At 41.6% G+C, this 27,374-nt stretch overlaps 2 protein-coding genes across 2 annotated transcripts; one reads left to right on the top strand and one right to left on the bottom strand.

Annotated features, from left to right (window-relative positions):
• Positions 1 to 14,322: 14,322 nt before the first annotated feature.
• On the top strand, positions 14,323 to 16,069 carry zgc:112001 (ankyrin repeat domain-containing protein 9). Its single transcript, XM_014205967.2, has one exon. The coding sequence runs from the start codon at positions 14,633 to 14,635 to the stop codon at positions 15,515 to 15,517; it is 885 nt and encodes a 294-aa protein (XP_014061442.1). The 5' UTR covers positions 14,323 to 14,632; the 3' UTR covers positions 15,518 to 16,069.
• Positions 16,070 to 20,982: 4,913 nt separating this feature from the next.
• On the bottom strand, positions 20,983 to 27,229 carry LOC106608177 (4-galactosyl-N-acetylglucosaminide 3-alpha-L-fucosyltransferase 9). Its single transcript, XM_014205966.2, has 3 exons — positions 26,717 to 27,229; positions 24,549 to 25,649; positions 20,983 to 21,211 (listed from the first exon to the last, which is right to left on the bottom strand). Exons 2-3 carry the CDS (start codon positions 25,637 to 25,639, stop codon positions 21,049 to 21,051), a joined length of 1,254 nt encoding a protein of 417 aa, XP_014061441.1. The 5' UTR covers positions 25,640 to 25,649; positions 26,717 to 27,229; the 3' UTR covers positions 20,983 to 21,048.
• Between the last annotated feature and the right edge of the window lie 145 nt (positions 27,230 to 27,374).

The following is a 27,374-nucleotide window of genomic DNA, read 5'->3' as shown; positions in this document are numbered from 1 at the left end:
TTGACTCCTGTTGTCCTTCATTTACATTCATTGGTGGTTGGTCGACAGTATTGCACCACTTGGTTTTAGCCATTCGATTGTTGCATTTTCTTCTCAGACAGTTTTATGTTGCTGGAGAGAATTTGAGGAGTGAGAGAGTCCTTCAAGTCAACTAACTCTACTGCTAGGTAATGTGCTTGTCATTACCCACAGAATAAATCAAATAGAATAAGCTACATCATGACATGCTTGCTGTCCTGTTTTATTCAGAGGGAAGAACTAGGTAGTTAAACCAGGAAATGAACACACGAAATGGAGGAAACAGGCACTGGGGTAAGTTACATCATTTTGTTTTATCTCTCATTCCCTTCCTCATGTCTTATGTTCCCTTTTTTTCTCAGCAACGTGAGGTACACTACCGTTTAAAAGTTTCGGGTCACTTAGAAATGTCCTTGTTTTTGAAAGAAAAGCACATTTTTTGTACATTAAAATAACATCAAATTGATCAGTCGCCTCTTCACTGTTGACATTGAGACTGGTGTTTTGTGGGTACTATTTAATGAAGCTGCCAGTTGAGGACTTGTGAGGCATCTGTTTCTCAAACTAGACACTCTAATGTACTTGTCCTCTTGCTCAGTTGTGCACCAGGGCCTCACTTCTCTTTCTATTCTGGTTAGAGCCAGTTTGCACTGTACTATGAAGGGAGTCGTACACAGCGTTGTACGAGAAATTCAGTTTATTGTCAATTTCTCGCATGGAATAGCATTAATTTCTCAGAACAATAATAGACTGATGAGTTTCAGAAGAAAGGTCTTTGTTTCTAGCCATTTTGAGCCTGTAATCAAACCCACAAATGCTTATGCTCCAGATACTCAACTAGTCTAAAGAAGGCCAGTTTTATGTAGATATTCCATAAAAAAATAAGCCGTTTTCTAGCTACGATAGTCATTTACAACATTAACAATGTCTACACTGTATTTATGATCAATTTTATGTTATTTTAATGGACAAAAAAATGTGCTTTTCTTTCAAAAACAGGGACATTTCTAAGTGACCCCAAACTTTTGAACGATAGTGTAAGTTATTCAACTGATAATAGCATTGACTATGCAGAAATGGTTTGGGTAAGCTACAGACTGGGCAATCTACTGTTGCTAGACCCAATTCTGACTTCTGCTCTCGCAAAAGCCTAGGTTTTCTGCACGTTAACTCTAGAATCTTATTACCTAAAATGTATCAATTGAAAGTGTGGGTCCACAGCTCCAATCCAAATGTGTTGGTCATTACTGAGACTTGGTTAAGAAAGAGGGTTTTGAACACTGATGTTAACTTTTCTGGTTCTAACCTTTTTTGGCACAACAGATCTTCCAAAGATGGTGGAGTGGCAGTCTTTACCAAGAATCACCTTCAGTGCTCGATTGTCTCCAGCAAGACTGTCCCCAAAGAATTTGATTTTCTGGTTTTAAGCATTGAGCTTTCAAATAGCTCTTTGTTGACTGTTATCATCCACCATCAGCACCGGCCTGTACCCTACCTTCCCTAAGCTCTCTCCTGGCCCCTTACACTAAGTCTGAATTTGTCCTACTAGGTGACCTAAACTAGGACATTCTTAAACCCCCTGAACAAGTCCTAAAGCAATGGGACTCCCTAAATCTTTCTCAGATTATTACCAATCACACAAGGTATGATTCCAAACACCCAGAAAAGGCTACTCTCTTTGATGTTATCCTCACAAATAATCCTGATAGGTATCAGTCTTGTGTTTTCTGTAATGATATTAGTGATCACTGTTTTACAGCCTGTGTTCGTAATGGCTGCTCAGTGAAACGACCTGTCCTGATTTGTCATAGACACCTGCTAAAAAACTTTAATGAGCAAGCCTTTCTTCATGACCTGGCCTCTATAAATTGATATAGAATCAGCTTGATCCCCTCTGTGAAAGATGCTTGGACCTTTTTTGTTGGGGGTAGGGGGCAGTATTTGCACGGCCGGATAAAAAAACGTACCCGATTTAATCTGATTATTACTACTGCCCAGAAACTAGAATATGCATATAATTAGTGGCTTTGGATAGAAAACACCCTAAAGATTCTAAAACTGTTTGAATGGTGTCTGTGAGTATAACAGAACTCATATGCCAGGCAAAAACCTGAGAAGATTCCTTACAGGAAGTGACCTGTCTGACAAGTTCTTGTTCTTCTTGGCTCTCTTTAATGAAAACTGAGGATCTTTGCTGTAACGTGACACTTCCTACGGCTCCCATAGGCTCTCAGAATGCGGGAAAAAGCTGAATGATGTAATTCCAGCCACTGGCTGAAAAACATTAGCGCTTTTGATAAGTGCTCTATCAGAGGACAATGGGACTGAGGCACGTGCACGAGTCGACCCCATGTTTTTATTTTCTCTCTCTTTGAACCTAAACACGCTTTCCCGGTTGGAATATTATCGCTTTTTTACGAGAAAAATTGCATAAAAATTGATTTTAAACAGCGGTTGACATGCTTTGAAGTACGGTAATGGAATATTTAGAATTTTTTTGTCACGAAATGCGTCGTGCGCGTCAGCCTTCTTTACCATTCGGATAGTGTCTTGAACGCACGAACAAAACAGAGGATATTTGAACATAACTATGGATTATTTTGAACCAAACCAACATTTGTTATTGAACTAGAAGTCCTGGGAGTGCATTCTGACGAAGAACAGCAAAGGTAATAACATTTTTCTTACAGTAAATCTGACTTTGGTGAGGGCTAAACTTGGTGGGAGTCTAAATAGCTAGCCCTGTGATGCCGGGCTATCTACTTAGAATATTGCAAAATGTGCTTTCACCGAAAAGCTATTTTAAAATCGGACATAGCGAGTGCATAGAGGAGTTCTGTATCTATAATTCTTAAAATAATTGTTATGTTTTTTTGTGAACGTTTATCGTGAGTAATTTAGTAAATTCACCGGAAGTTTGCGGGGGGTATGCTAGTTCTGAACGTCACATGCTAATGCAAAAAGCTGTTTTTTGATATAAATATGAACTTGATTGAACAAAACATGCATGTATTGTATAACATAATGTTCTAGGGTTGTCATCTGATGAAGATCATCAAAGGTTAGTGCTGCATTTAGCTGTGGTTTGGGTTTATGTGACATTATATGCTAGCTTGAAAAATGGGTGTCTGATTATTTCTGGCTGGGTACTCTGCTGACATAATCTAATGTTTTGCTTTCGTTGTAAAGCCTTTTTGAAATCGGACAGTGTGGTTAGATTAACGAGAGTCTTGTCTTTAAAATGGTGTAAAATAGTCATATGTTTGAAAAATTTAAGTTTTTGCATTTTTGAGGTATTTGGATATCGCGCCACGGGATTACACTGGCTGTTGAGTAGGTGGGACGCAAGCGTCCCACCTAGCCCATAGAGGTTAACACTTAAGACATTAGTTTATACTGGATTAAGAGTATATTTTAGTTGTGCCATTATCAGTTATTTTTAAGTCTTGGTTCCAATAGTTTATATTTTTTCTAAGAGATCGTCAGTTGGATAGTCTCTCTGCAAGGTGTTGTATATCTTACCTATCTATCATCTGAACATCTTTTTCTATGTCAGGTTGTGCGCTACTGGTATAGAAGTCAGGTGCAGGAGAGCAGAGTGTTGTGATCAGGTGCACACTTTATTTGGCAGAAGCAACAACAGACGGACGCAACTGCGTCAAAAAACCTCCAGCCAATGGCAAAAGTGAAAAGCGCGACAACAGTCACAATGATGCAAATGTTTAACAATTAAACATACTTCGGGTTAATCACGGTACCTGGGGAAAAACCAGCCTGGCGTGTCACACAAAACATGTAACAAAACAATTCCACACAAAGACATGGGGGGAACAGAGGGAATATATATGTAGTGTGATTAGGGAATGTAAACCAGGTGTGCGTGGAAACAAGACAAAACACATGGAACAATGAAAAGTGGAGTGGCGATGGCTAGAAGACCGGTGATGTCGACCGCCGAACGCCTTCCGAACAAGGACAGGAGCCGACTTTGGCAGAAGTCGTGACATTCTAACTCAAATAGGATTCCCTCAAAATTGCTCTGACGTCCAAAAGATTTCTAAGGATTGTTCCACAGGGTTGTAATGGAAATACACTTTACGGTTTCTATGCCTTTTAGTTTTCCATATGGACCAATTTGTTGGTGAGTTCTGACAAGCTATCTAAGGATTGTTCCATAGGGTTGTGTTTTTAGGGATTGATATTGGTTGTTGTAGAATACGTGTCATTTTCTTCCAAATTGTTATAGTGTTCTTAAAATTAGTTGTTAATGTTCTTATCCTTTGAAAATAGACATGTGAAAAGATTCTACATATATTTATGTTGTGTCCAAGAAAATGCATCTACAGTATATATCAATAACAGCTGCCTGTTTCTATTCAATATTGATACATATAAGTTTTATTTAAATAAAGATTGCAACTGTGTGAATGTTCACTTCCACGAGTCTGTAAAGTCCAGGGGGAGCCTTAATTATCAAATGTGCCTAAGCACAAAAAGACTCCAAACCTTGTGTGCGTCAGTTTTCCTGCAAACGTGGATGTTTATAAAAAGTAAACTTTGTGTGCATATCTCCATGCAAATCTCAGACCATGCGTAAGTACAACTTCTAGTGGTTGAATAATTGTATTTATTACAAGCAAATATTTTTTTTTAGGAAATTTTGAGGTGTTTGACAGAAGGGAATTATAATAATGGTATTCTAATAAAAATATTAAAACAAAGCCTAATGATAAACCGCTGCATTTGCCATTGGTAAGGATATCATGTAGCCTATTGTCACGACTTCCACCGAAGTTGGTCCCTCTCCTTGTTCTGGCGGTGTTCGGAGGTCGATGTCACCGGTCTTCTAGCCATCGCTGATCCAGTTTTCATTTTCCATTGTTTTGTCTTGTCTTACTTCACACCTGGTTCCAATCCCATCAATTACATGTTGTGTATTTAACCCTCTGTTTCCCCTCATGTCTTCGTCGATGATTGTTTGTTGTATGTTTTGTTCAAGTCATGTTTTGGTGTGCGACGGGGTTTTGTACCCTTTTATATTATATTTGTATATATTGGTTTTCTGAGTTTTTTAGCATTTATTAAACTGCTCCGTTAATACCAAGTTCACTCTCCTGCGCCTGACTTCCCTGCCACCAGCACGCACCCATTACAGAATCACCGACCCATTTATGGAGTCAGCAGGACAAGGTACCCCGTCCATAGAGGTGGAGGAGTGCGTCCAGGAGCATGCAGCAATGCTTCACCATCTTGGAATCGCCATGGACTGCGTTGTCCAGAGAATTGACCGCTGGGAGAGACAGGGAGTTCTTCCAGCGCCTCCACCAGCACAACCGGGGTCTCCCCTGAGCACCCCTTTTCCACCTGTTTCCAGTGGGATTCGTCTCTCCATGCCCCAGGAGTACGACGGAGAGGCTGCGGGCTGCCGGGGTTCCTACTTCAACTAGAGCTATACTGGCCACCGTCCACCTGGCTCCATCTGGCCGTGAGAGGGTGTCTGCCCTCGTCTCATTACTCACCGGGAAAGCCCTGGAGTGGGCCAATGCCGTGTGGAGAGAGGGAGATGCGGCGTTGGACCAGTTTGAGGAGTTCAGTCTTCCACCACCCGCCTGAGGGTAGAGCGGCGGGTGAACGCCTCTACCATCTGAGGCAGGAGACGAGGAGCGCCCAGGAGTTCGCACTTGAGTTTAGGACCCTGGCTGCCGGCGCAGGATGGAACAACAAGGCCCTGATCGACCATTACCGCTGCAATCTGCGCGAGGACGTCCGTTGGAAGCTGGGCTGCAGAGACACCACCCTCACGTTTGCCCAGCTGGTGGACCTGTCCATCCGGCTGGACAACCTGCTGGCTGCTCGCGGACGTTCAGATCGGGGTCTGGTGGTTCCATCCTCTCGCACCCCCTCTCCGATACCCATGGAGCTGGGAGGGGCGGTGCGCAGGGAGACCGGAGGGGGTTCCCGCTCGTGCACCATCTGTGGCCGCAGAGGTCACACTGCCGGTCGGTGCCGGGTTGGTTCCTCTAAGAATCGAGGCAGCAGGCAGGGCACTCTGGCGTCACCCCAGGTAAGCCGGCACCATTCTCACACAGAGCCCTCTGTTGCACAACTGTTTGTGTTTGTCACTTTTCCTGAGTTTTCCCCGCATTCCCAGCATAAGACGCTCGTCGATTCAGGCGCGGCTGGGAATTTCATTAATAGAGCGTTAGACCATAGTTTAGGGATCCCCATTGTTCCTGTGGATGTGCCTTTCCCCGTTCACGCCTTAGATAGTCGACCATTAGGGTCAGGGTTGATTAGGGAGGTCACCGCTCCTTTGGGCATGGTGACGCAGGGGGATCACACGGAGAGAATGAGTATTTTCCTTATTGACGCTCCTGCGTTTCCCGTGGTGCTGGGCCTACCCTGGTTATCTTGTCATAACCCCACTGTTTCTTGGCCACAGAGGGCTCTCACGGGGTGGTCGTGAGAGTGCTCAGGGAGGTGTTTAGGGGTTTCCGTTGGTGCTACTACAGTGGAGAGTCCAGACCAGGTCTCCACCGCGCGCATTCCCCCTGAATATGCCAATTTGGCTCTCGCCTTCTCCAAAAAGATGGTGACTCAATTACCACCTCATCGAAGGGGGGATTGTGCAATAGATCTCCTGGTAGACGCTGCACTTCCCAGGAGTCATGTGTATCCCCTCTCACAGGCGGAGACGGAGGCTATGGAAACATATGTCTCTGAATCCCTGCGTCAGGGGTACATTCGGTCCTCCACCTCACCAGCCTCCCCGAGTTTCTTTTTTGTGAAGAAGGAGGGAGGTCTGCCCTGTGAGGTATAGTTACCCGCTATCGCTCATAGGCACAGCGATAGAGTCAATGCACGGGGCGCGCTTCTTCACTAAACTAGATCTCAGGAGCGCTTACAAGCTGGTGCATATCCGAGAGGGAGACGAGTGGAAGACGGCTTTTAGTACCACCTCAGGGCACTATGAGTACCTCATCATGCCGTACGGGTTGATGAATGCGCCATCAGTCTTCCAAGCCTTTGTAGATGAGATTTTCAGGGACCTGCACGGGCAGAGTGTGGTGGTGTATATTGAGGACATTTTGATATACTCTGCTACACGCGCCGAGCATGTGTCCCTGGTTGTCAGGGTGCTTGGTCGCCTGTTGGAGCATGACCTGTACGTCAAGGCTGAGAAGTGCTTGTTCTTTCAACAGTCTCTTTCCTAGGGTATCGCATTTCCACCTCAGGGGTGGAGATGGAGAGTGACCGCATTTCAGCCGTGCGTAATTGGCCGACTCCCACCACGGTAAAGGAGGTGCAGCGATTCTTAGGGTTTGCCAACTACTACCGGAGGTTTATCCGGGGTTTTGGTCAGGTAGCAGCTCCCATTACCTCACTTCTGAAGGTGCGCCCTGTGAGCTTGCAGTGGTCAGCTGAGGCAGACAGGGCTTTTAGTCACCTGAGGGCTCTGTTTACCTCGGCTCCCGTGTTGGCCCATCCGGATCCCTCTTTGACGTTCATAGTGGAGGTGGAAGCATCCGAGGCTGGGATAGGAGCTGTGCTCTCTCAGCGCTCGGGTACTCCACCGACGCTCCGCCCCTGTGCCTTCTTCTCGAAGAAGCTCAGCCCGGCGGAGCAAAACTATGATGTGGGGGATCGGGAGCTGTTGGCTGTCGTCAAGGCCTTGAAGGCATGGAGACATTGGCTTGAGGGGGCTAGACACCCTTGGTGTCTGGACTGACCACCGCAATCTGGACTGACCACCGCAATCTGGAGTACATCCGGGTGGCGAGGAGACTGAACCCTCACCAGGAAAGGTGGGCCATGTTTTTCACCCGTTTTGTGTTTACCCTTTCTTACAGACCTGGCTCCCAGAACGCTAAGGCAGACGCATTATCCCGGCTGTATGACACAGAGGAGCGGCCCATGGATCCCACTCCCATACTCCCCGCCTCTTGCCTGGTGGCGCCTGTAGTGTGGGAGCTGGACGCGGACGTTGACAATGAAAGTTACACAGTACTCTCCTCGAATTATCTGATTACAGCACTGCATTTTTCTTTTAACATAGGAACTACTAAATCAAAGGGACGGTAAATCCCACGTCGGGAAGTTGACTCAATGTCATATAAAATGCGAATCAATTTATAACATTTTTGACATGCGTTTTTCTGGATATTTTTGTTGTTATTCTGTCTCTCACTGTTCAAATAGACCTACCATTAAAATTATAGACTGATCCTTTCTTTGTCAGTGGGCAAACGTCCAAAATCAGCAGGGGATCAAATACTTTTTCCCCCCACTGAACGTTGTGTGGAAAATGTCCAAATCAAAGAGAATGTTTTGGTAATGATGAAATGTGAAGTTAGTTGTCTAAAATTGGATTTGAGTAAAATCTAGACCTTGCCTCTTAACTTGGTACGCCCAGAGAATTGCCCTAAAAGCGGTTACGCCCACTTCTGACCTGAGGGTATAAGACATGGGAGTTAAGAATGAACAGATCAGACTAAGTGACCCAAGCTGCAGCCGAGGTCTAAAAAGTCAACGAACCCCAAAACGCAACACAAGGAAGGAGACAAAGAAATATTTTTCTACCCATGCTATGGATGAGAAGCCGTGTCTAAGCGTGTGAACTCAAGCCGGAACACCTGGCCTACACTCCCAATTGAATCGTGGTATGTACGCTGTTTCATTCCTACGCTGTGAGCTCTGAGCTACAGAGCTGTCTGTCCTCAGAAGACCCCTATCAGAGCAAGCCCGAGGAATCAGACCACTAAGCCAAAAGAACACTGACATTGTGAGGACAACCAGAGAGTTGCGCCGGAGAAGTGCATCATTGAGAAGCCTAAACGACCCACGTAGAGCTTCCCATCTGAGACCTCCAACACGTAATTACATCATTATATTCTGACCCATAAGAGCGGCAGTTCGGGGCAAGGCTAGGGTTAAAATAAGCATAGCTGACAAATGCACCCAAATGTATATTTCTCTCATGTACTTTCTCTTTTTCTCTCTCTTTTAAATCCCCATTTGGGTAACACGCGCCATAGTGTGTTGGCCCGTTATACTAAGTCCTAATCAATAGCCTAGACTGTGTTTTGTGTATGTGTATCTTTTATTATCATTTTAGCTTTCTAGTAAATAAATAATCAACTAAGATTGGTGTGGTACGAACTCATTGGTGGGACCCGGGTTTGTGCAGATTCCCGGATTATGCGACGTTCAGAATGAGACAGTAGAGGAAATTGATTAATTGGCGACTGTTGTAAAATCGATATTCTGATATTCTTTGAGTTAATTTGGGAAATAGAAACTCAATAAAACAAATTTTCCCATGGTGCCCCAGGTTAATGAGTTAATAATTGCTTGATTCATTTAATCACGCAATTAGAAACCTTTACTCATTCGATGAGCAACAGTCGTCACATTAACTAATACAACGTCACGACACTACCATCGCTCATTCAATAGCCAAGCATGCTCGAAAGTAAATAGACCGGTAGCCAAGACAGTTTATGTAGGTCTAGGCTGCAGTATTGCTGTGAGATAGGAATACGACATCATAGCCTACCGTATTTAATCTCAGAGCCTAAACCAAGACAGGAGGTACACTGTAAAACCGTGACACGATTATAACCTAAACGTCTGTGTTTAACTTAAATATTAGGCATTTAGATTTGCCAATAAGTGTTCTCATCTTCAACAGGCCATAATGCAAGATTAAACATTTTTTCCAGTCAGTTTCCAACCAGGAGAACACCTATATCTGTTCCGATTTGAAACAATTCTTAGAACTCCTCCCTCTGGCTGGATTCTAATAGAAATTTCTAATCACGTCATAAACCAGCGTATTATGACTTATAGGTCTGATGTGGCCCATGAGCCAGGATTTCAGACCACAATGTCTAGGATAACTAGGCCAAAGCTAAAGCCCTTATGACATGTGTAATATGTGGTCATAAAGGGTTTACTTAGGCAGTGCATTCGAAAAGTATTCAGACCCTTTCATTTATCCACATTTTGTTATGTTACAGCCTTATTCTAAAATTGATGAATTATTATTCTTTCTCATCAATCTACACACAATACCCCATAATGACCAAAGTGAGAATAGGTATTTAGAAATACCTTATTTACATAAGTATTCAGACCCTTTGCTGTGAGACTCGAAATTGAGCTCAGGTGGATCCTGTTTCCATTGATCATCCTTGAGATGTTTCTACAACTTCATTGGAGTCCACCTGTGGTAAATTCAATTGATTGGACATGATTTGGAAAGGCACACACCTGTCTATATAAGGTCCCACAGTTGACAGTGCATGTCAAAGCAAATACCAAGTCATGAGGTTGAAGGAATTGTCCTTAGAGCGCCAAGACAGGATTGTGTCGAGGCACAGATCTGGGGAAGCGTACCAAAACATTTCTGCAGCATTGAAGCTCCCCAAGAACACCGTGGCCTCCAATATTCTTAAATGGAAGAAGTTTGGAGCCACCAAGACTCTTCCTAGAGCTGGCCGCCCGGACAAACTGAGCAATCAGGTGAGAACGGCCTTGGTCAGGGAGGTGACCAAGAACCCAATGGTCACTCTGACAGAGCTCCATCCAGAGTTCCTCTGTGTAGATGGGAGAACCTTCCAGAAGGACAACCATATCTGCAGCACTCCATTAATCAGGTCTTTATGGTAGAGTGGCCAGACAGAAGCCACTCCTCAGTCAAAGGCACATGACACCCCACTTGGAGTTTGCCAAAACGCACCTAAAGGACACTCAGACCATGAGAAAATAGATTATTTGGTCTAATGAAACCAAGATTGAACTCTTTGGCCTGAATACCAAGCATCACATCTGGAGGAAACCGGTGGAGCATGGTGGTAACATCATTATGCTATTGGGAGGTTTTTTAGCAGCAGGGACTGGGAGACTAGTCAGGATTGAGGGAAAGATGAACCGAGCAAAGTACAGAGAGATCCTTGCTCCAGAGCACTCAGCACCTCAGACTGGGGTGAAGGTTCACATTCCAACAAGACAACAAACCTAAGCACACAGCCAAAACAACGCAGGAGTGGCTTTGGGACAAGTCTCTGAATGTCCTTGAGTGGCCCAGTTGAACCCGATCAAACATCTCTGGAGACACCTGAAAATAGCTGTGCAGCGATGCTCCCCATCCAACATGACAGAGCTTGACAGGATCTGCAGAGAAGAATGGGAGAAACTCCCCAAATACAGGTGTGCCAAGCTTGTAGCATCATACCCAAGAAGACTTGAGGCTGTAATCGCTGCCAAAGGTGCTTCAGCAAAGGAACTGAGTGAAGGGTCTGAATACTTATGCAAATATTATATTTATTTATTTTTCTAAAAACTGTTTTTGTTTAGTCATTATTGGGTATTGTGTGTAGATTGATGAGGAAAAAAACAAGACCGTAACATAACAAAATGTGGAAAAAAGTGAAGTGGTCTGAATGCACTCTAAAAATTAGGGGTTCAACAAGGGTTCCTCTAAGATCCTCAAAGTTCTTCGAAGAACCTTAGGGTTCATGGCACTGAATATTTCCCCCAAAAGGTTCTTCCAAGAACCCCATAGAAGGTGGGGCTCATCGAGGAACCTCCTTAGTTGGTGGGGGTTCTTGCAGGAGCCTAACTGCCAAACAGAAACATTTGGATTTTAATTTGAAAGGACAGCAGTTGCAGGCACTTAACTGAAAAATTTGAAGATCTTCTCAGTTTAAGGTATGATTTGTCCCCTGTGTGATCTAAATTGATTTGAATTATGATAATACTATATATCTTTTCATATTTCTAAAATCAGAAAATGGACACAATTCAATGGATATCAATCAACGAAGAGGTAAGAATATGTAGGCAAGCTGTATTGGCTGCAGATGACTGAACTGCTTACTTTTGTTGGCAAATATACATACGAGGAGGCATACAAAGGTATGTCAATTGGTATTGGTATGTTATGCAAAGCATATTTACAATGAATATCCCATAGGCCTCTACATTATGGACAAGGTATGTGTATGAAAAGCATTATCAAAACAGTTTTTTTCATTCACATTTACCACAAAAACCAAGGTATGAATACTGTCGTGTGCTTAATCATCTGTTACTATTTTTCGGATTCACGGACTTCACCCTCCTTACACCTCTGATGAATATAACATGAAACCTGTTCGATCACCATGCACTGCAAAATCATTCTGACTATGGATATGGAGAACGTCAACACACCAGAGGATATAACCATTATACTTGGGGCTCTGCTGGGAGTTTACCTCATATTTAAAAAAAAATTATTCTGCTTTGCACAGTAAAATAATAACACAATATTTTTGTTGTCAGTGTTTATTATTGTTGTTATGCATATTATTAATAATAATGGGGGGTAGTTATAAAATTCACCCACAAAGGTTTTTCGAGGAACCATTAAAGGGGGGGTCTTTGAAAAACCATTGGCCCAGCATCGTCCAGGTTTCGGCAGGGGTAGGCCGACATTGTAAATAAGAATTTGCTCTTAATAACTGACTTGCCTAGTCAAATAAAAAATCCAACGTAAAACATGTTTATACACCATTTATAGAGTATGTCATACACTTAGATTACTTGTGAGTGCTTATGAAGCCTTTATGTAATGCTTATGAAGCCTTTATGTAGCGCTTATGAAGCCTTTAATGTAGTGCTTATGAAGCATTTGTGTAGTGCTTGTGAAGCATTTGTGTAGTGCTTATGATGCCTTTATGTTGTGCTTATGAAGCATTTGTGTAGGCTGTAAAGCCTTTATAAGTTGTGCTTCCTTTGAAGTGGGAACCATATTTGTCATGTCAACATTGTTTTGTTGAATTCCTTGGTATATTTCAAGACTTTGTCAATGATCAACATGGCCATTTGTTTTAATTTGTGGAATTGTCGGCCACTGCCTGCTGGAGAGCTATAGCTAAGCAAAACCAAAGTAGACATATTGGTTGAATGGTTAAATGATTTATGTGCCTAAATAAATACATACTTGGAGATGTTTGGACTGAATGGGTCAGTTCTGCAAGTTTTTCAATTAGACCTATTGTTTAAGAAAATCCAAACTACAAACTTTTAAGATTTCTGAAGAGATTATGTCATTGGTCTTGAACAAAACTATAGACCTGATGTTTTGATGTTTTTATTGTTCCCAAAAGAGTCTCGTACACTCTAAAAAGAAAAGGTTCCTGGAGTATCCTTTAGGGGTTCTTTAAATTGATACTGTGGGGGAACACCTATAAGTTCTTTGAGGAACCATTTAAAAGGATTTGTTAAAGAACCCGTTTTAATGCTTCCTCGAAGAACCTTTTGAATAACCTTTTGGGGTTAATCATTTTTTAATTATCCACCTCCCTATATTTTTTTAAAATATTATTATTAATAATAATAATACATGTAACAATAACCCAATATTTTAGTTCTCAGTTTTTATTATGATTTTAGTGGCAAAGCAGAATAAAAAAATCTAAATATGAGGTAAACATTCCTGCAGAGCCCCAAGTCCTCTGGCATGTTGATGTTAATGTGTTGATGTTCTCTGTATCCATAGCTAGAATGGTTTTGCAGGGCATTGTGATCGAACAGGTTTCCTGTTATATTCATCTGAGGTGTAGAGAGGGTGAAGTCTGTGAATCCAAAAAATAGTAATTATACAGATGATTAACAAAACATGCACACAACAGTATTCATACATTGGTATTTGTGGTGAATGTGAATGAAAAAAACTGTTTTGATCATGGTTTTCATACCTTGTCCATAATGTAGAGGCCTATGGGATATTCATTGAAGAGGTAATGGAGGAGGGTGGTAAATGTGATCTGCATAACATACCAATACCTTGACATACCTTTGTTTGCCTTCAACATATTCTTATTGCCTACATATTCTTACTTCTTTGTTGATTGATATCCATTGAATTGTGTCCATCTTTCTGTTTTAGAAAGATTTTCACAAATATGAAAATATATATGGTATCATCATGAAGCAATATCAATTTACATCATACAAGGGACAAACCTTACCTGAAACTGAGGAGATATTTAAATGTTTCAGTTAAGTGTATGCCTGCTGTTTTTTCAAATCGAAATGCTTCAGTTGGGCAGTTAGGTTCCTGCAAGAACCCGCACCAACTAAGGAAGTTCCTCGATGAACCCCACCTCCTATGGGTTCTTGGAAAAACCTTTTGGTGGCAATTTTCAATTTTCAATGTCAAGAACCCAACATCAGCGGCTACATTGTAACGATTTAATTCAGAGAACATTTGGTTAAAATATTAGATCCAGGCGCCTGCGTAGTAGCACTGTACTGCGGAGGGAAATCCCACTCCCAGTTCAGATGTGTGTTGGGGGCGGTTGCTGTGAAATGAGGGTCCTGTAGCCGATGTGTGTGAATGTAGGCTAATCCTGCGTGTGTGCTTGAACGTGTATATTATAATAGTTCGAAGTATTAGAATAGTTCGGCCTACATACAAACAATACAAGTATTTTAATTAACCTAGTAGGCTACCATGGACAGTATGTGCGATTTTATGTTTTATAAATAGCGTATGCATGAACTGCGGTCTCATTGAAGGACACGAACGAGGGGCATTAGTAAAGCAATCGGACCTCAGATCATCATGTCTACGTCGGCTACGAACAATGGTAGACTCCATACGGACGAGAAATGCAAACAGCGAAAATACCAATCTTTTCTATTCTATCAGGCCGTGCGGGATCTAAAGCCTGTTTGGATGTTGGAGGACATGCGGACAATGGAGACTTTTTACTGGGAGGAAGACGCCAGCCAGAGATCCTACACTCCCTCGGAGGCATTGCTGTACGCTATCGTACATGACCACCAAGCCTACGCTCAATACTTGCTCAGTCACTACACTGATGAAGCATTGGCCATGCCTGGCGAGCGCTTTTGCTGCTGTCCATCATCGGCCCCGCATTTGGCGATGGCTGTCAGATATGACAGACGGGACATACTGGGTCTCATATTGCAAGAAGCGCATCGACTACCTAGTCTGCGGTCATATATGAACCGAGGCGGATGTTTTCACATGGAGGACGGTAAAACTCCACTACATCTGGCCTGTGAGCTCTTGCGCTCAGAGTCCGTTATTCTGTTGTTGGGCAACGGCGCCTCGCCACAGGCAGAAGATCAAAACGGTATGACGCCATTGGATGTCATTTTGGAACAGCTGTGGGACTCCAAAGTGAACATTGGGCCCAAAAAGCTGTGCCTTGACAACTTGTTAATGTTTATGCCAGAGATTCGTTTCAAAATGAAGAGTGCGCTCGAAGGAGACCCAGTTTGTTGGTCCAAAGTCCTAGGTGAGGACAAATTCAAATACCTCGTTGGACAGAAGCCAGCTCCACTGTTTCTCATGGCTATGCAAACAATTCTGAGGCAGCTTCCCCCAGAGCAGTTCCCTGACAGCCTAGATGAGCTTCCCATACCCTCCTCATTAAAACCACTACCCTGCAAACAGCTTGGACAGCTGAAAGTGTTTTAAACGTGTTTTGACAAGTTTTAAAACTGTCTACATGATGTATTTATATGAATGTTTTAGCATGATTAAGATATCAGTGTGATGAGCATGTAGGCCCTATGTATTGTTGTGTCAATACAAACCCCTTGTATGAAATTAAGAGGCTATAAGAATGGGTGCTAATTATGATAATATCTGTGATTCAAGTTTCATATGAAATTAAGAGGTAATTGTGTAAATTATTTTAATTTTATTTTTAAACCTTTTTATATAAGTTATATGCAAATGTCTCAGAATGGAGACTACAGTATAACAATATATTTTCATTGCTGTGCTGAATTTTACGCTTTTATAGCCTACAGAATAAAGACCATGTGTGATTGGTTATCTGTATAGAATGTTTACCTCAAATATGTTTAATATCTTAATAGGAATTATGATCAAGGAACTTTTAAACATATTTAAAATGCCACTATCAATTCCATTATGCTTCTCCAGTGATCGCTTTCCTCATTATCAACATAATACTCAAGAGAAAAGAGAACTTGAGAAACAAATAAATCGAAACTCGCATCATTGTTGTTTCTTCTCTTCAGTCTTTTCTAATTTGAATAGAAGTGACAAGCTTATAGGCATATTGATTGGTATCTTTCCTATTGCCTTAACTGATTGTTAGATCATTTGTAGTCAGCAGCAGCTCCGCTCTCTGCCGGCATACGGTGGCCTAGATGTGTCATAGTGCTGTCAGTGTTTTGTTTTAAAGCTCTACCATGCCTCCGAACACATTCAAATTCCCTTTATAAGCTTAATAAGGACTATTTAAATGCCCTGTATAAGCTTCATAAGGACTGTTTAAATGCCATGTATAAGCTTTATAAGGCCTATTTATTTAAACATATATTATTACAAGTCATATGAGGCGTGTGTCACAATTGGCTAAGAGACAAATAAAGGCCTGTTATGATACCCTTATATACCCTAATATAGTCAATCAAATGTATTTATAAAGCCCTTATTACATCAGTCAATGTCACAAAGAGCTATACAGAAACCCAGCCTAAAACCCCAAACAGCAAGCAATGCAGATGTAGAAGCACAGTGGCTAGGAAAAACTCCATAGAAAGGCAGGAAACCTAGAGAAGAACAAGGCTCCGAGGGGTGGCCAGTCCTCTTCTGGCTGTGCCGGGTAGAGATTATCACAACATGGCCAAGATGTTCAAATGTTCATAGATGACCAGCAGGGTCAAATAATAATAATCAGTGGTTGAAGAGGGTGCAATAGGTCAGCACCTCAGGAGTAAAGGTCAGTTGGCTTTTCATAGCCGAGCATTCAGAGTTAGAGACAGCAGGTGCGGTAGCGAGAGAGTCAAAAACAGCACGTCCGGGACAAGGTAGCACGTCGGGTGAACAACTCGGGGTTCCATAGCCGCAGGCAAAACAGTTGAAACTGGAGCAGCAGCACAACCAGGTGGACTGGGGACAAGGAGGAGAGTCATCAGGCCAGGACAAGCAAGGAGTCATCAGGCCAGGTAGTCCTGAGGCATGGTCCCAGGGCTCAGGTCCTCCAGGAGGGGAGGAAGAAGGAGAGAGAATTAGAGGGAGCATACTTCAATTCACACAGGACACCAGATAAGACAGGAAAAATACTCCAGATATAACAGACTGACCCTAGACACATAAACTATTGCAGCATAAATACTGGAGGCTGAGACAGGAGGGGTCAGGAGACACTGTGGCCCCGTCTGACGATACCCCCAGACAGAGCCAACCAGGCAGGATATAACCCCACCCACTTTGCCAAAGCACAGCCCCCACACCACTAGAGGGATATCTTCAACCATCAACTTACTACCCTGAGACAAGGCTGAGTATAGCCCACGAAGATCTCCCTTACAGCACAAACCCAAGGGGGGGCGCCAACCCGGACAGGAAGATCACGTCAGTGACTCAACCCACTCAAATGATGCCAAAGGGACGGCATGGAAGAGCACCAGTAAGCCAGTGACTCAGCCCCCGTAATGGGGTTAGAGGCAGAGAATCCCAGTGGAGAGAGGGGAACCGGCCAGTCAGAGAGAGCAAGGGTGGTTCGTCACTCCAGTGCTTTTCTGTTCACCTTCACACCCCTGGGCCAGACTACACTCAATCATAGGACCTACTGAAGAGATGAGTCTTCAATAAAGACTTAAAGGTTGAGACCGATTCTGCGTCTCTCACATGGATAGGCAGACCATTCGATAAAAATGGAGCTCTATAGGAGAAAGCCCTGCCTCCAGCTGTTTGCTTAGAAATTCTAGGGACAATTAGGAGGCCTGCGTCTTGTGACCATAGCGTACGTGTAGGTATGTACAGCAGGACCAAATCGGAGAGATAGGTAGGAGCAAGCCCATGTAATGCTTTGTAGGTTAGCAGTAAAACCTTGAAAATCAGCCCTTGCCTTAACAGGAAGCCAGTGTAGAGAGGCTAGCACTGGAGTAATATGATCACATTATTATTATTACTTTTATTTTTTTTGGTTCTAGTCAATACAGTGTGACATTTGCTTAAACATGATTTGTGGGTTTGAATGGGTTTCAAGCCATCAATATCACACACATATTAGGCCTACATTACAATGATGATAGTTTCTCCTGGCAGTCGTTGACCAGAGGCCAGCGCTCACACAATATTTGGTTCTGGATTGATGATATTAAAATGATGATAATGATTCTGATAATAAGCACTGACAGTACACTCATTATGGTCAGAAAATACAGTCTCTCAAACAGACTTGCGGGGACATGGGAAATGTAGACTGACTGCAGTTCGTCTATCCAAATATCCACCAGGAAAGGTACTGTATGGTAGTCCTCTGTATTTGTGGGCCCCTATTCTTATTCTATTGATGACGGGACCTGAAAAACCTACTCAGATCACTTTGTTGAATCATTTTGAGGCCTGATCAATACACATGTTATTATCCTCCAAATCAGCATCATCCATAGTTGAATTATTGTCTGATCTGTGTTTACTTATCAGTGAGACCACTGTAACAACTTCAAAAGAGTGTTTGTTTACGTGAAATTAGTGTTTATCGTATCTAATCGGTCAATGATTAATCACCTACACATCAAATCTTTTTTTATAATCTGAAGAAACATGGAGGAAAAACTGCCACAAGGCTTACTGTGGAACACTAGATGCTTAACTGGCTTGACTGGCGTACGCACTACAGTCAGTGTACTTCCTCTGTTAGAAGGAAAGGCTGCCCAACAGATCCATTCAACCTTCAGTTATTTATTAATCATGGATGTGTTGCATAGTAAGCATGTGTTCTCTGAAATGTGAAGAGAGAATTACAGAATAATGAATACAGGAAGACGTAGTAGCCATTAAATAGTAAACAACCACAGACCTATCATGCATGAGCATATAAAATACAATGTCACTTGTAAACTATAATACAGCTCTGCCGCTAGATGTCAGTATCTACTTCTAAAAAGGCCACTAAGCACAACTCCCTCAAAGAGACGGAAAAACACCTTGCTGTCCAGTAATTGGTAACGCGAACCGCCATTTTAGACATAAACAGTCCACATGAAAGTATACCAATAAAGTGCCAATAAGTGGTATAAAGCGCTGTAATATCACAAATAAAGGAACATAATAATAAGGCTGTAATAACCTAATACCTTGATAAGGTTACATACAGAGATAATATGGAACAGCTGTATAGGAATTAGTGGAGTGCTCACATATTAAATATAAACCATTGGAGGCAGAAATGCAGACAATACAGGTAATATATCAGAATAAACAAACCAAGGGCGGGAATATGCATACTGTGAGTGGCATTTCTGAAAAACATTAAGTACAAAACTCGAAACTGATAACACTTGTAATGTCATAACCTTTAATTGTGCATTCATTGGAGTCGAACACACCCCACCTTTTAAGTTTTTTGTTTAAACGAAACGTTCTGTCAGTAATATATTAGATAATGATATGTAAAATGACTCAACGGGGAGCCTAACATTTCATCCACTAGCAAAAAATACATTATAAACTGGGTGGTTCGAATGCTGATTGGCTTAAAGCCGTGGTATACCACGGGTATGACAAAACATTTTTACTGCTCTAATTATGTTGGTAACCAGTTTATAATAACAATAAGGCACCTCAGGGGTTTGTTATATATGGCCAATATACCATGGCTAAGGGTTATATTGGCCATATACCACACCCCCTCAGGTGATATTGCTCATTTATACAATTTTCTAAACTGTCTTTTTGAAGTGCTAATCATTTGTTTGTATCATATGTAAGTTTGGGGAATGTGGTAAAAATGTCAGTCTTACAGTTGTGGTATCCTCTATACAGAGCATATGTAGATTCAATTGTCAGATATAGGGGTAGAATGTATTGTAAAGCAGTAGACTACAGTAAAAAGGTATTGTAAAGCAGTAGACTACAGTAAAAAGGTATTGTAAAGCAGTAGACTACAGTAAAAAGGTATTGTAAAGCAGTAGACTACAGTAAAAAGCTATTGTAAAGCAGTAGACTATAGTAAAAAGATATTGTTGCAGCATGGTGTACAGTGCATTCAGAAAGTATTCAGACCCCTTGACTTTTTCCACATTTTGTTACATTACAGCTTTATTTCTAAAATTGATTATATTATTCATTTTTTTCCTTTGTCACTCTACACACAATACCCCATAATGACAAAGCAAATAATACCCCAAATACAATACCCCATAATGACAAGGCAAAAACAGATTTTTTGCAAATGTATAAAACCCCCCGCCCCCTGAAATATCACATTTACATAAGTATTCAGACCATCCTTACTTTGTTGAACCACCTTTGGCAGCGATTACAGCCTCGAGTCTTCTTGGGTATGACGCTACAAGCTTGGCACAGCTGTATTTGGGGAGTTTTTCCCATTCTTCTTGGCAAATCCTCTCAAGCTCTGTCAGGTTGGATGGGGAGCGTTGCTGCACAGCTATTTTCAGGTCTCTCCAGAGATGTTCGATCGGGTTCAAGAACGGGCTCAGGCTGGGCCACTCAAGGACATTGAGACTTGTCCGGAAGCCAATCCTGCGTCTTGGTGGTGTGCTTAGGGTCATTGTCCTGTTGGAAGGTGAACCTTCACCCCAGTCTGAGGTCCTGAGTGCTCTGGGGCAGGTTTTCAAGGATCAAGGATCTCTATGTACTTTGCTCCGTTCATCTTTCCCTCGATCTGGACCAGTCTCCCAGTACCTAATGCCGAAAAACATCCCCACAGCATGATGCTGCCACAACCATGCTTCACTGTAGGGATGGTGCCAGGTTTCTTCCAGACGTGACACTTGGCATTCAGGTCAAAGAGTTCAATCTTGGTTTCATCAGACCAGAGAGTCTTGTTTCTCATGGTCTGAGAGTCCTTTAGGTTCCGTTTGGCAAACTCCAAGTGGGCTGTCTGATGGGCGGAGCAGCACAGGGGAACCCAAGAACAGACTCAGACAAGGAAAAAGGGATAAATGAACCAAGGTATTTATTGTGACACAGGGAGATATGGAGTGCAGATCCGGGGAAGCTCAGATGAGTTGTAAGAAACTAGATATGGAGGCTGAGGTTGGAACAGGGTAAACAGGGTCAGGAGGGGAATCCAATGGAGTGGTGGTGTGGTGAATCCAGAACAGGGTAGCAGGGTGGTGAGATGTGGAACAGGAGACATGAGCCAGAGTCAGAGCGGCAAAACTGCAGTGAGAGGATAAACAGCGTCAGGCAGGGTAACAGACACAGCAGCTTAACAGGATCTTGAATAATCATATATAGCTAGAATCATAAACTGACTGAGCAGAGATTACGATCTGGCCGAGTGGAAGTGGCAGGACTGAGTATTTGTAGAGGTCTTGATTATGGAATGGGTTGCAGCTGGTGGGGATCTGCTCTGACTCCAGCACACCTGTCTCCAACCACACAATCATACTGTCACGCCCTGACCTTAAAGAGCCTTTTTATTTCTCTATTTGGTTAGGTCAGGGTGTGATTTGGGTGGGCATTCTAGTTTTTCTATTTCTATGTTTGCCGAGTATGGTTCCCAATCAGAGGCAGCTGTCTCTGATTGGGGATCATACTTAGGCAGCATTTTTTCCACCTTAGTTTGTGGGATCTTGTTTTTGTATAGTTGCTGTGTAGCCTGCAGAACTTTACGTTCGTTCAGTATTTTGTCGGTGTTCATTTTAAATAAAAGTAAAATGTTCGCATACCACGCTGTACCTTTGTCCAATCTTTACGACGAGTGTAACACACACAGGGGGGGAAGAGAGAGAGAGAGAGAGAGAGAGAGAGAGAGAGAGAGAGAGAGAGAGAGAGAGAGAGAGAGAGAGAGAGAGAGAGAGAGAGAGAGAGAGAGAGAGAGAGAGAGAGAGAGAGAGAGAGAGAACGAGCAGCTGTCTCGACTTTAAGGAGCCATGGAAGTGATCAGACAAGGGAACATTCACGCAGTCGCACATTTTATACAACGATATACAGTCTCATTTTACTCATTAGGTCCAACGATTTTTTAAAAACTAATATCGATATACAGTTGGTTTTCTATATCGGTACTCATTATTAATTAGCGTACAATATAATATAAACCAGGAACTCTTTGTTTAAATGTCGAATGAGGTCAGGAAAGTTTTTTGTAAACTTTGGCATTTTCACTGAACTATGAAGAGCAGGATTAGCAAACAAAACCACAATGCCTTCAGGTTCTACTCACTGGGCACACCACGTCATTTCAGCGTGGATAATTGGATAATATTTGGTTGAGAGTGATGTTGATCAATGAGATTACAAGCTTTATTCACCCACTCAAAAAGAGAGCCAAACGTTAGTTAAATGTCTAATGTGTTATTACTGTGCTTTCAACCATCTAATAGGCACAACCAAATTCCAATGGAAAAACAATGTCAGATTTTTTTGGTTTAGTTTTCATCTAAATGTCTATCACTGTGCTTTCAACCATTTAAAAGTTTCCATGGAAAAACAATGCCAGATAATGTGTTTATTTATAAAACAGATGTATGCCTTATTACTCTATAATGTATGGTTCCAGGAAACCTCAATGTGGCCATGGATGTCTTACTCATTGTAAGGTTGAATGTTAGATTAGTTTGTAAGACAGCCTTAACTTCAGGCTATTTACTGGATTACAAAAGTAATATAGAATTTTGTTTAGTTGACAATGTAACCAAAAAGCAACATTTAAAGGAGATGTACAGTATCTACTGCTTGGATAGGTCCATCTGAGCCACTGGCTTAATCCCATTCTTTAACTTTTATTTTTGGTTAAATTGGAGACGTTAATCCAACATATGGTCAAGTTAATAGGCTATTTATGCATTTCAAAAATTATATTGAATTGTGATTGGTTGTCAATGCAACCAAATATAAACAATTGAAGAAGAAAATCAAGTTAAATAATATAACTAAATCAAATCAAACTTGAAATAAAGTTTGATTTGATTTATCCCTATTCTTTCATTTTTCGTTGAGATGGAGTCGTGAATCCAACATATCAATTGTTAATATGTCGACATTTAAAGCCAGGCTAAGTCCATGGCACAGATGCAACTATACAAGCATAATATAAACTCCTTTAAACGTTGATATTTGGTGCAAAACCCTTGATTCCTGATTCATCAGACACCTCTCTTCTTCAATTTCTCTCTTGCGCATTCTCCCTGCCTCTCACTCAAACTTACACACATAATGCAGTTGAAGAGGAAGAGATGTGCCAATCACACCCATCTCTAACAATGTTTGTTGCAGGAATGATTTGACATACGTATAACTTCTGAGAAATATAATATTTTACTGTCTCTTTACACATACCTCAATGTTTTCATTTGTGTGTTTATAAACAAAATTATTTGGTGAATTTCAATAATGTAAATAATGATATTGATGATGGTGAGAGCGCAGTAACCCATGGACTCCATCGCTTTCATAATTTTTGTCTATAAAATCACAATGTTTCCATTTCTATTGTCATGTGAGTAATTTTTTAAAATTGAAATTAAAAAATGTCAGCCTTTTGCCAGGTCCAGATATTTTCGTAGGAACTGTTTATTTTCAGAAATGCGTTAGTGTCACGTCCTGACCCTAGTAAGATGTCATTTTCTATAGTAGAATAGGTCAGGGCGTGACAGGGGGTGTTTTGGGTTGTTCTATGTTTATCTATTTCTATGTTGGGATTGTTTGGGTTGATCTCTAATTGGAGGCAGCTGATCCTCGTTGCCTCTGATTGGAGATCATATTTAAGTAGCGTTTTTTTGTTCCTGGGTTTTGTGGGTAGTTGTTTTCTGTTTAGTGTATGTCACCTGACGGAACTGTTGTCGGTCGTTTTGTTAAAAAGTATTTTTAGAAGTAAATATGAGCACTCTACACGCTGCGCCTTGGTCCCCTTTATACGACCCGTGTTACAGTTAGCCTATAATACAACATATAAGCCTTAAAATCTGCCTTTCTAAACTAATTTATTTTAGACCAAAGCCTAAGTAACAGCTACACGATTTAATGAAAAGCAATAAATAGACATAGCATTGTTTCACTTTACTTAAAAAAAGACTAATGAACAGAAACAGGAAATAGGCTACAGCTGGCTTCACTGTTTCCCCGCCAAATAGACCTACAATGAAACTCAATGTATCGTAATGAGGTTGAGTGCACTTGGGTCTGTACAGCAGAGTAGTACATTCTCCAAAAATATTTCCTAAAGAAATAGAGCATATAGACAATATGTTTATCAGTGGCCTACTGCAGTTTCGCAAAAACATGTGAAGTTTTATAGGTAATCTCATGCTAGAGAGTTTTATATGTTTAGAGAGAATTGTACATTTTTCAAGTACATTTTGTGCTATTCTACACACTTTGCCATAAGGCTGAGTGAGAACTTTGCCGTTTTACAGCTAATTTCCTGTAATTCTAAACATTTTTAGTCATGGTTAATTACCTGTTCATATTCTATCTGGGGGAGGGGAGGGGGGGGGGGGGGTACACCAGTGATGGTAATAGCTAATCAGAAGAGACTAATTAAACCAAATACCATTTGTAAATATCGTGAACAACCCTGTACTCCTTATGTTTTCCTACATGGTCACAGGCATAACAAATAGCTTGGATGAACTCTTGACTCAGTTGAACCAGATGTCGCTGAGCAGAAAAGTGTTCATGCCACTGAAAGTAGCGCAGATATGCCTCATCATCCTTGTCCAACTTCAGCAGGAATTCAGCCAGGGCTTTTGCATTGGGAAAGTCATTAACATGGATGAAGGAATCTCCCGGGACAAAGTCCTCATAGTTCTGTCTCGGTGGGCCCAATACTACTGGCACAGTTCCTGCCGCAAGTGGTCCGTTTAGCTTCTCAGTGATGTAGTCTCTGTGGACTGAGTTCTCAAAGGAGAGGTAGAACTTACAGCTGGAGAGTGTTGAGTAGTAGTCCTCATATCTCAAGAATCTTGCAAAGGCTTTTCCAAAGAGATCCACCTTAATATGTTTGACAAGTTCTCTGTAATAGTTATCCCTTACTGCTGTTCCAGTTGCAGGGTTATTGTTACTCACAATCCAGCAAACTAATTTATCCTTCCTGGGCAGCACAAAGTCCTCACCCAGGCCTTTCCTTGCAGTTAAGCGCCAACGTACAGGGATGTCTGCGTCTTCCCTATAACTCAAGGTCAAGTTGAAAAGGTTCTCTAGACCAGGTATCCTAATTGTGTTTGTAGGTGATTCCACATGGTACCAGATCCACTTCTGGAATGGTGGTCGAGGTGATGGAGGCAAGTTGGATAAATCATGTTTGATGGATTTGTGAAAGATGAGCACCCCGTCTGCCTTGTTGTACAGAGACCGGTCATCTGTCAGTTGGCAGCCATCAATGTTGAAGAAAGTGGTGCAATCGCTAAAATCAAACCTGCGGTTTTCAGGCCAGAACCACAACAGCATGATGGGCTTGTCTGGTTCTGGCTGCTTCTTAGACAAGGAGCTGTTCTCAGGTGGCTTTGAGTAATGACGTGGCAAAGCAGGTTGGGGAGGGCAGATCTGAGATGGAGCTGATTGATAGTACATTACAAACAGCGTCAGAAATCCTCCTAGACCAAGGATCGAGAACAGGACAACACGTACAACTCCAGAAACCATTTTGGGCGTTCTGCAAAAAAAGAGTCAACTTTTTAAATGATTTTAAGTCAATTGAATCTTCCTGTACACAAAACAGGTTGTTTTAACTCTTAACAGTCTGTTTGACTTCTTAACTGCTTGTTTTACTTGATAACAGCTTGTTTTACTTACTAACTGCTTGTTTAACTTACTAACAGTTTGTTTTACTTACTAACAGTTTATTTTACTTCATAACTGCTTGTTTTACTTGATAACAGTTTGTTTTACTTACTAACAGTTTATTTTACTTCATAACTGCTTGTTTTACTTGATAACAGTTTGTTTTACTTACTAACAGTTTGTTTTACTTCATAACTGCTTGTTTTACTTCTTAACAGCTTGTTTTGTGTGCAGGAAGAAAGTATGAGAACATAGCAACTGCACAAAGTATATGTCAGCCCAGAACTGTAAACCAAATCCTTTTACAACAAAGGGGAACCGAACGATATAAGGCCAAGCAACATGATAAGAGATGTCGGTTAACTTATTCAAGAGGGACAAGTCTACTTTTATCCATAAAATAGACTTTTATTTGTTCATTTGCTTTTACCCTGTAGCTGAAAGACAACTATCACCCCTCTCTTGTTCACGCCATACACACCCACCTCAGGTTTGTGTCTGTCAATAGTTACCCTTTGGTCTCAGTACAACACAATTTTATGGCCATTTTACAATGGTAGGTGAGGTGTATTTTAAACAAGTAACTTCAAATCTCTACCCTTTACTAATACAGTTCCAACCTGCTCTTCTGCTTTGTTCTGCACTGTGATATGGTTTAGGTAGATGACAATCTCTTCTAAAATGGTTTCAAATGTATTTTTCATGTGTAAAAACACAATCAGACTTGACCTAAGGATTTGCCAATACAGTAAATAAAGCATGTGTTTTGATCATTTCACTTGACCTTTCAAAATGGCCCTAAGAACCTTCTCCCTTCATATTTACAAGCAGATCTATAAAACTGAAAATCTATGTTCACTTAGCGTAGCATATTCTTAGATAAGTGAAGTCTGTTGTTTTGTGAGGTCTATAATTAAAGAGAAAAAGATCAAGACTCACCAGAAGACAGGTTGTTCTTGTTATAGCTTGTTCAGAGTTGTTCGGTGATGATCTGCTTTGTGATCGGTTTTGTAATACCTACACACACCCAGTCAGAAATGTTGAACTGTGTGATTCGTTTCTCAGTCACATACTCATCTGTTCAAGTATATAAACGTGAAACAGTGAGAAGCTGTATCAAATTATCTTCAAAATATACAGCTATTGTTTACATTTGAAAAGGAAGAACCATCCGACAGCGGCAGAAAACATTCTCAATACGCTTCAGCGGAAAATTTCAGGAGTTGCAAAGCAGATTGTTGTACTTCCTCCTTAGCCACAGCCAAGGGCAGAAAAGGCGAAAAACGACCGTAAACTCTGCCAGAGAGAATTCTTCTGGATCCATACTTAATGAACCCTACAGCGATTAGGACTTAATTAGGATTTTGATATGAGGGTCATATTTTAAATTTTAAATTCCTATTGTCAGTATCTTAGCTTCAAACATAGCCCCCCTCCCAGGTATTAGGGTGTCCTGTATCCATGACGCCACAGGTGTGGCCTGATACTACCCGGACAGTTGACGATAACCTTTACCTTTATCTAGTTGTTTTTAGAAAGATCCTGGTTCTACATAGCTATCTATCATAGCCCACTGCGCTTTATCATGGGCGACAGT

The sequence above is a fragment of the Salmo salar genome, chromosome ssa06, assembly GCF_905237065.1.
Source record: "Salmo salar chromosome ssa06, Ssal_v3.1, whole genome shotgun sequence".
NCBI lineage: Eukaryota > Metazoa > Chordata > Actinopteri > Salmoniformes > Salmonidae > Salmo > Salmo salar.
This window is presented reverse-complemented; position numbering and strand designations above follow the sequence as displayed.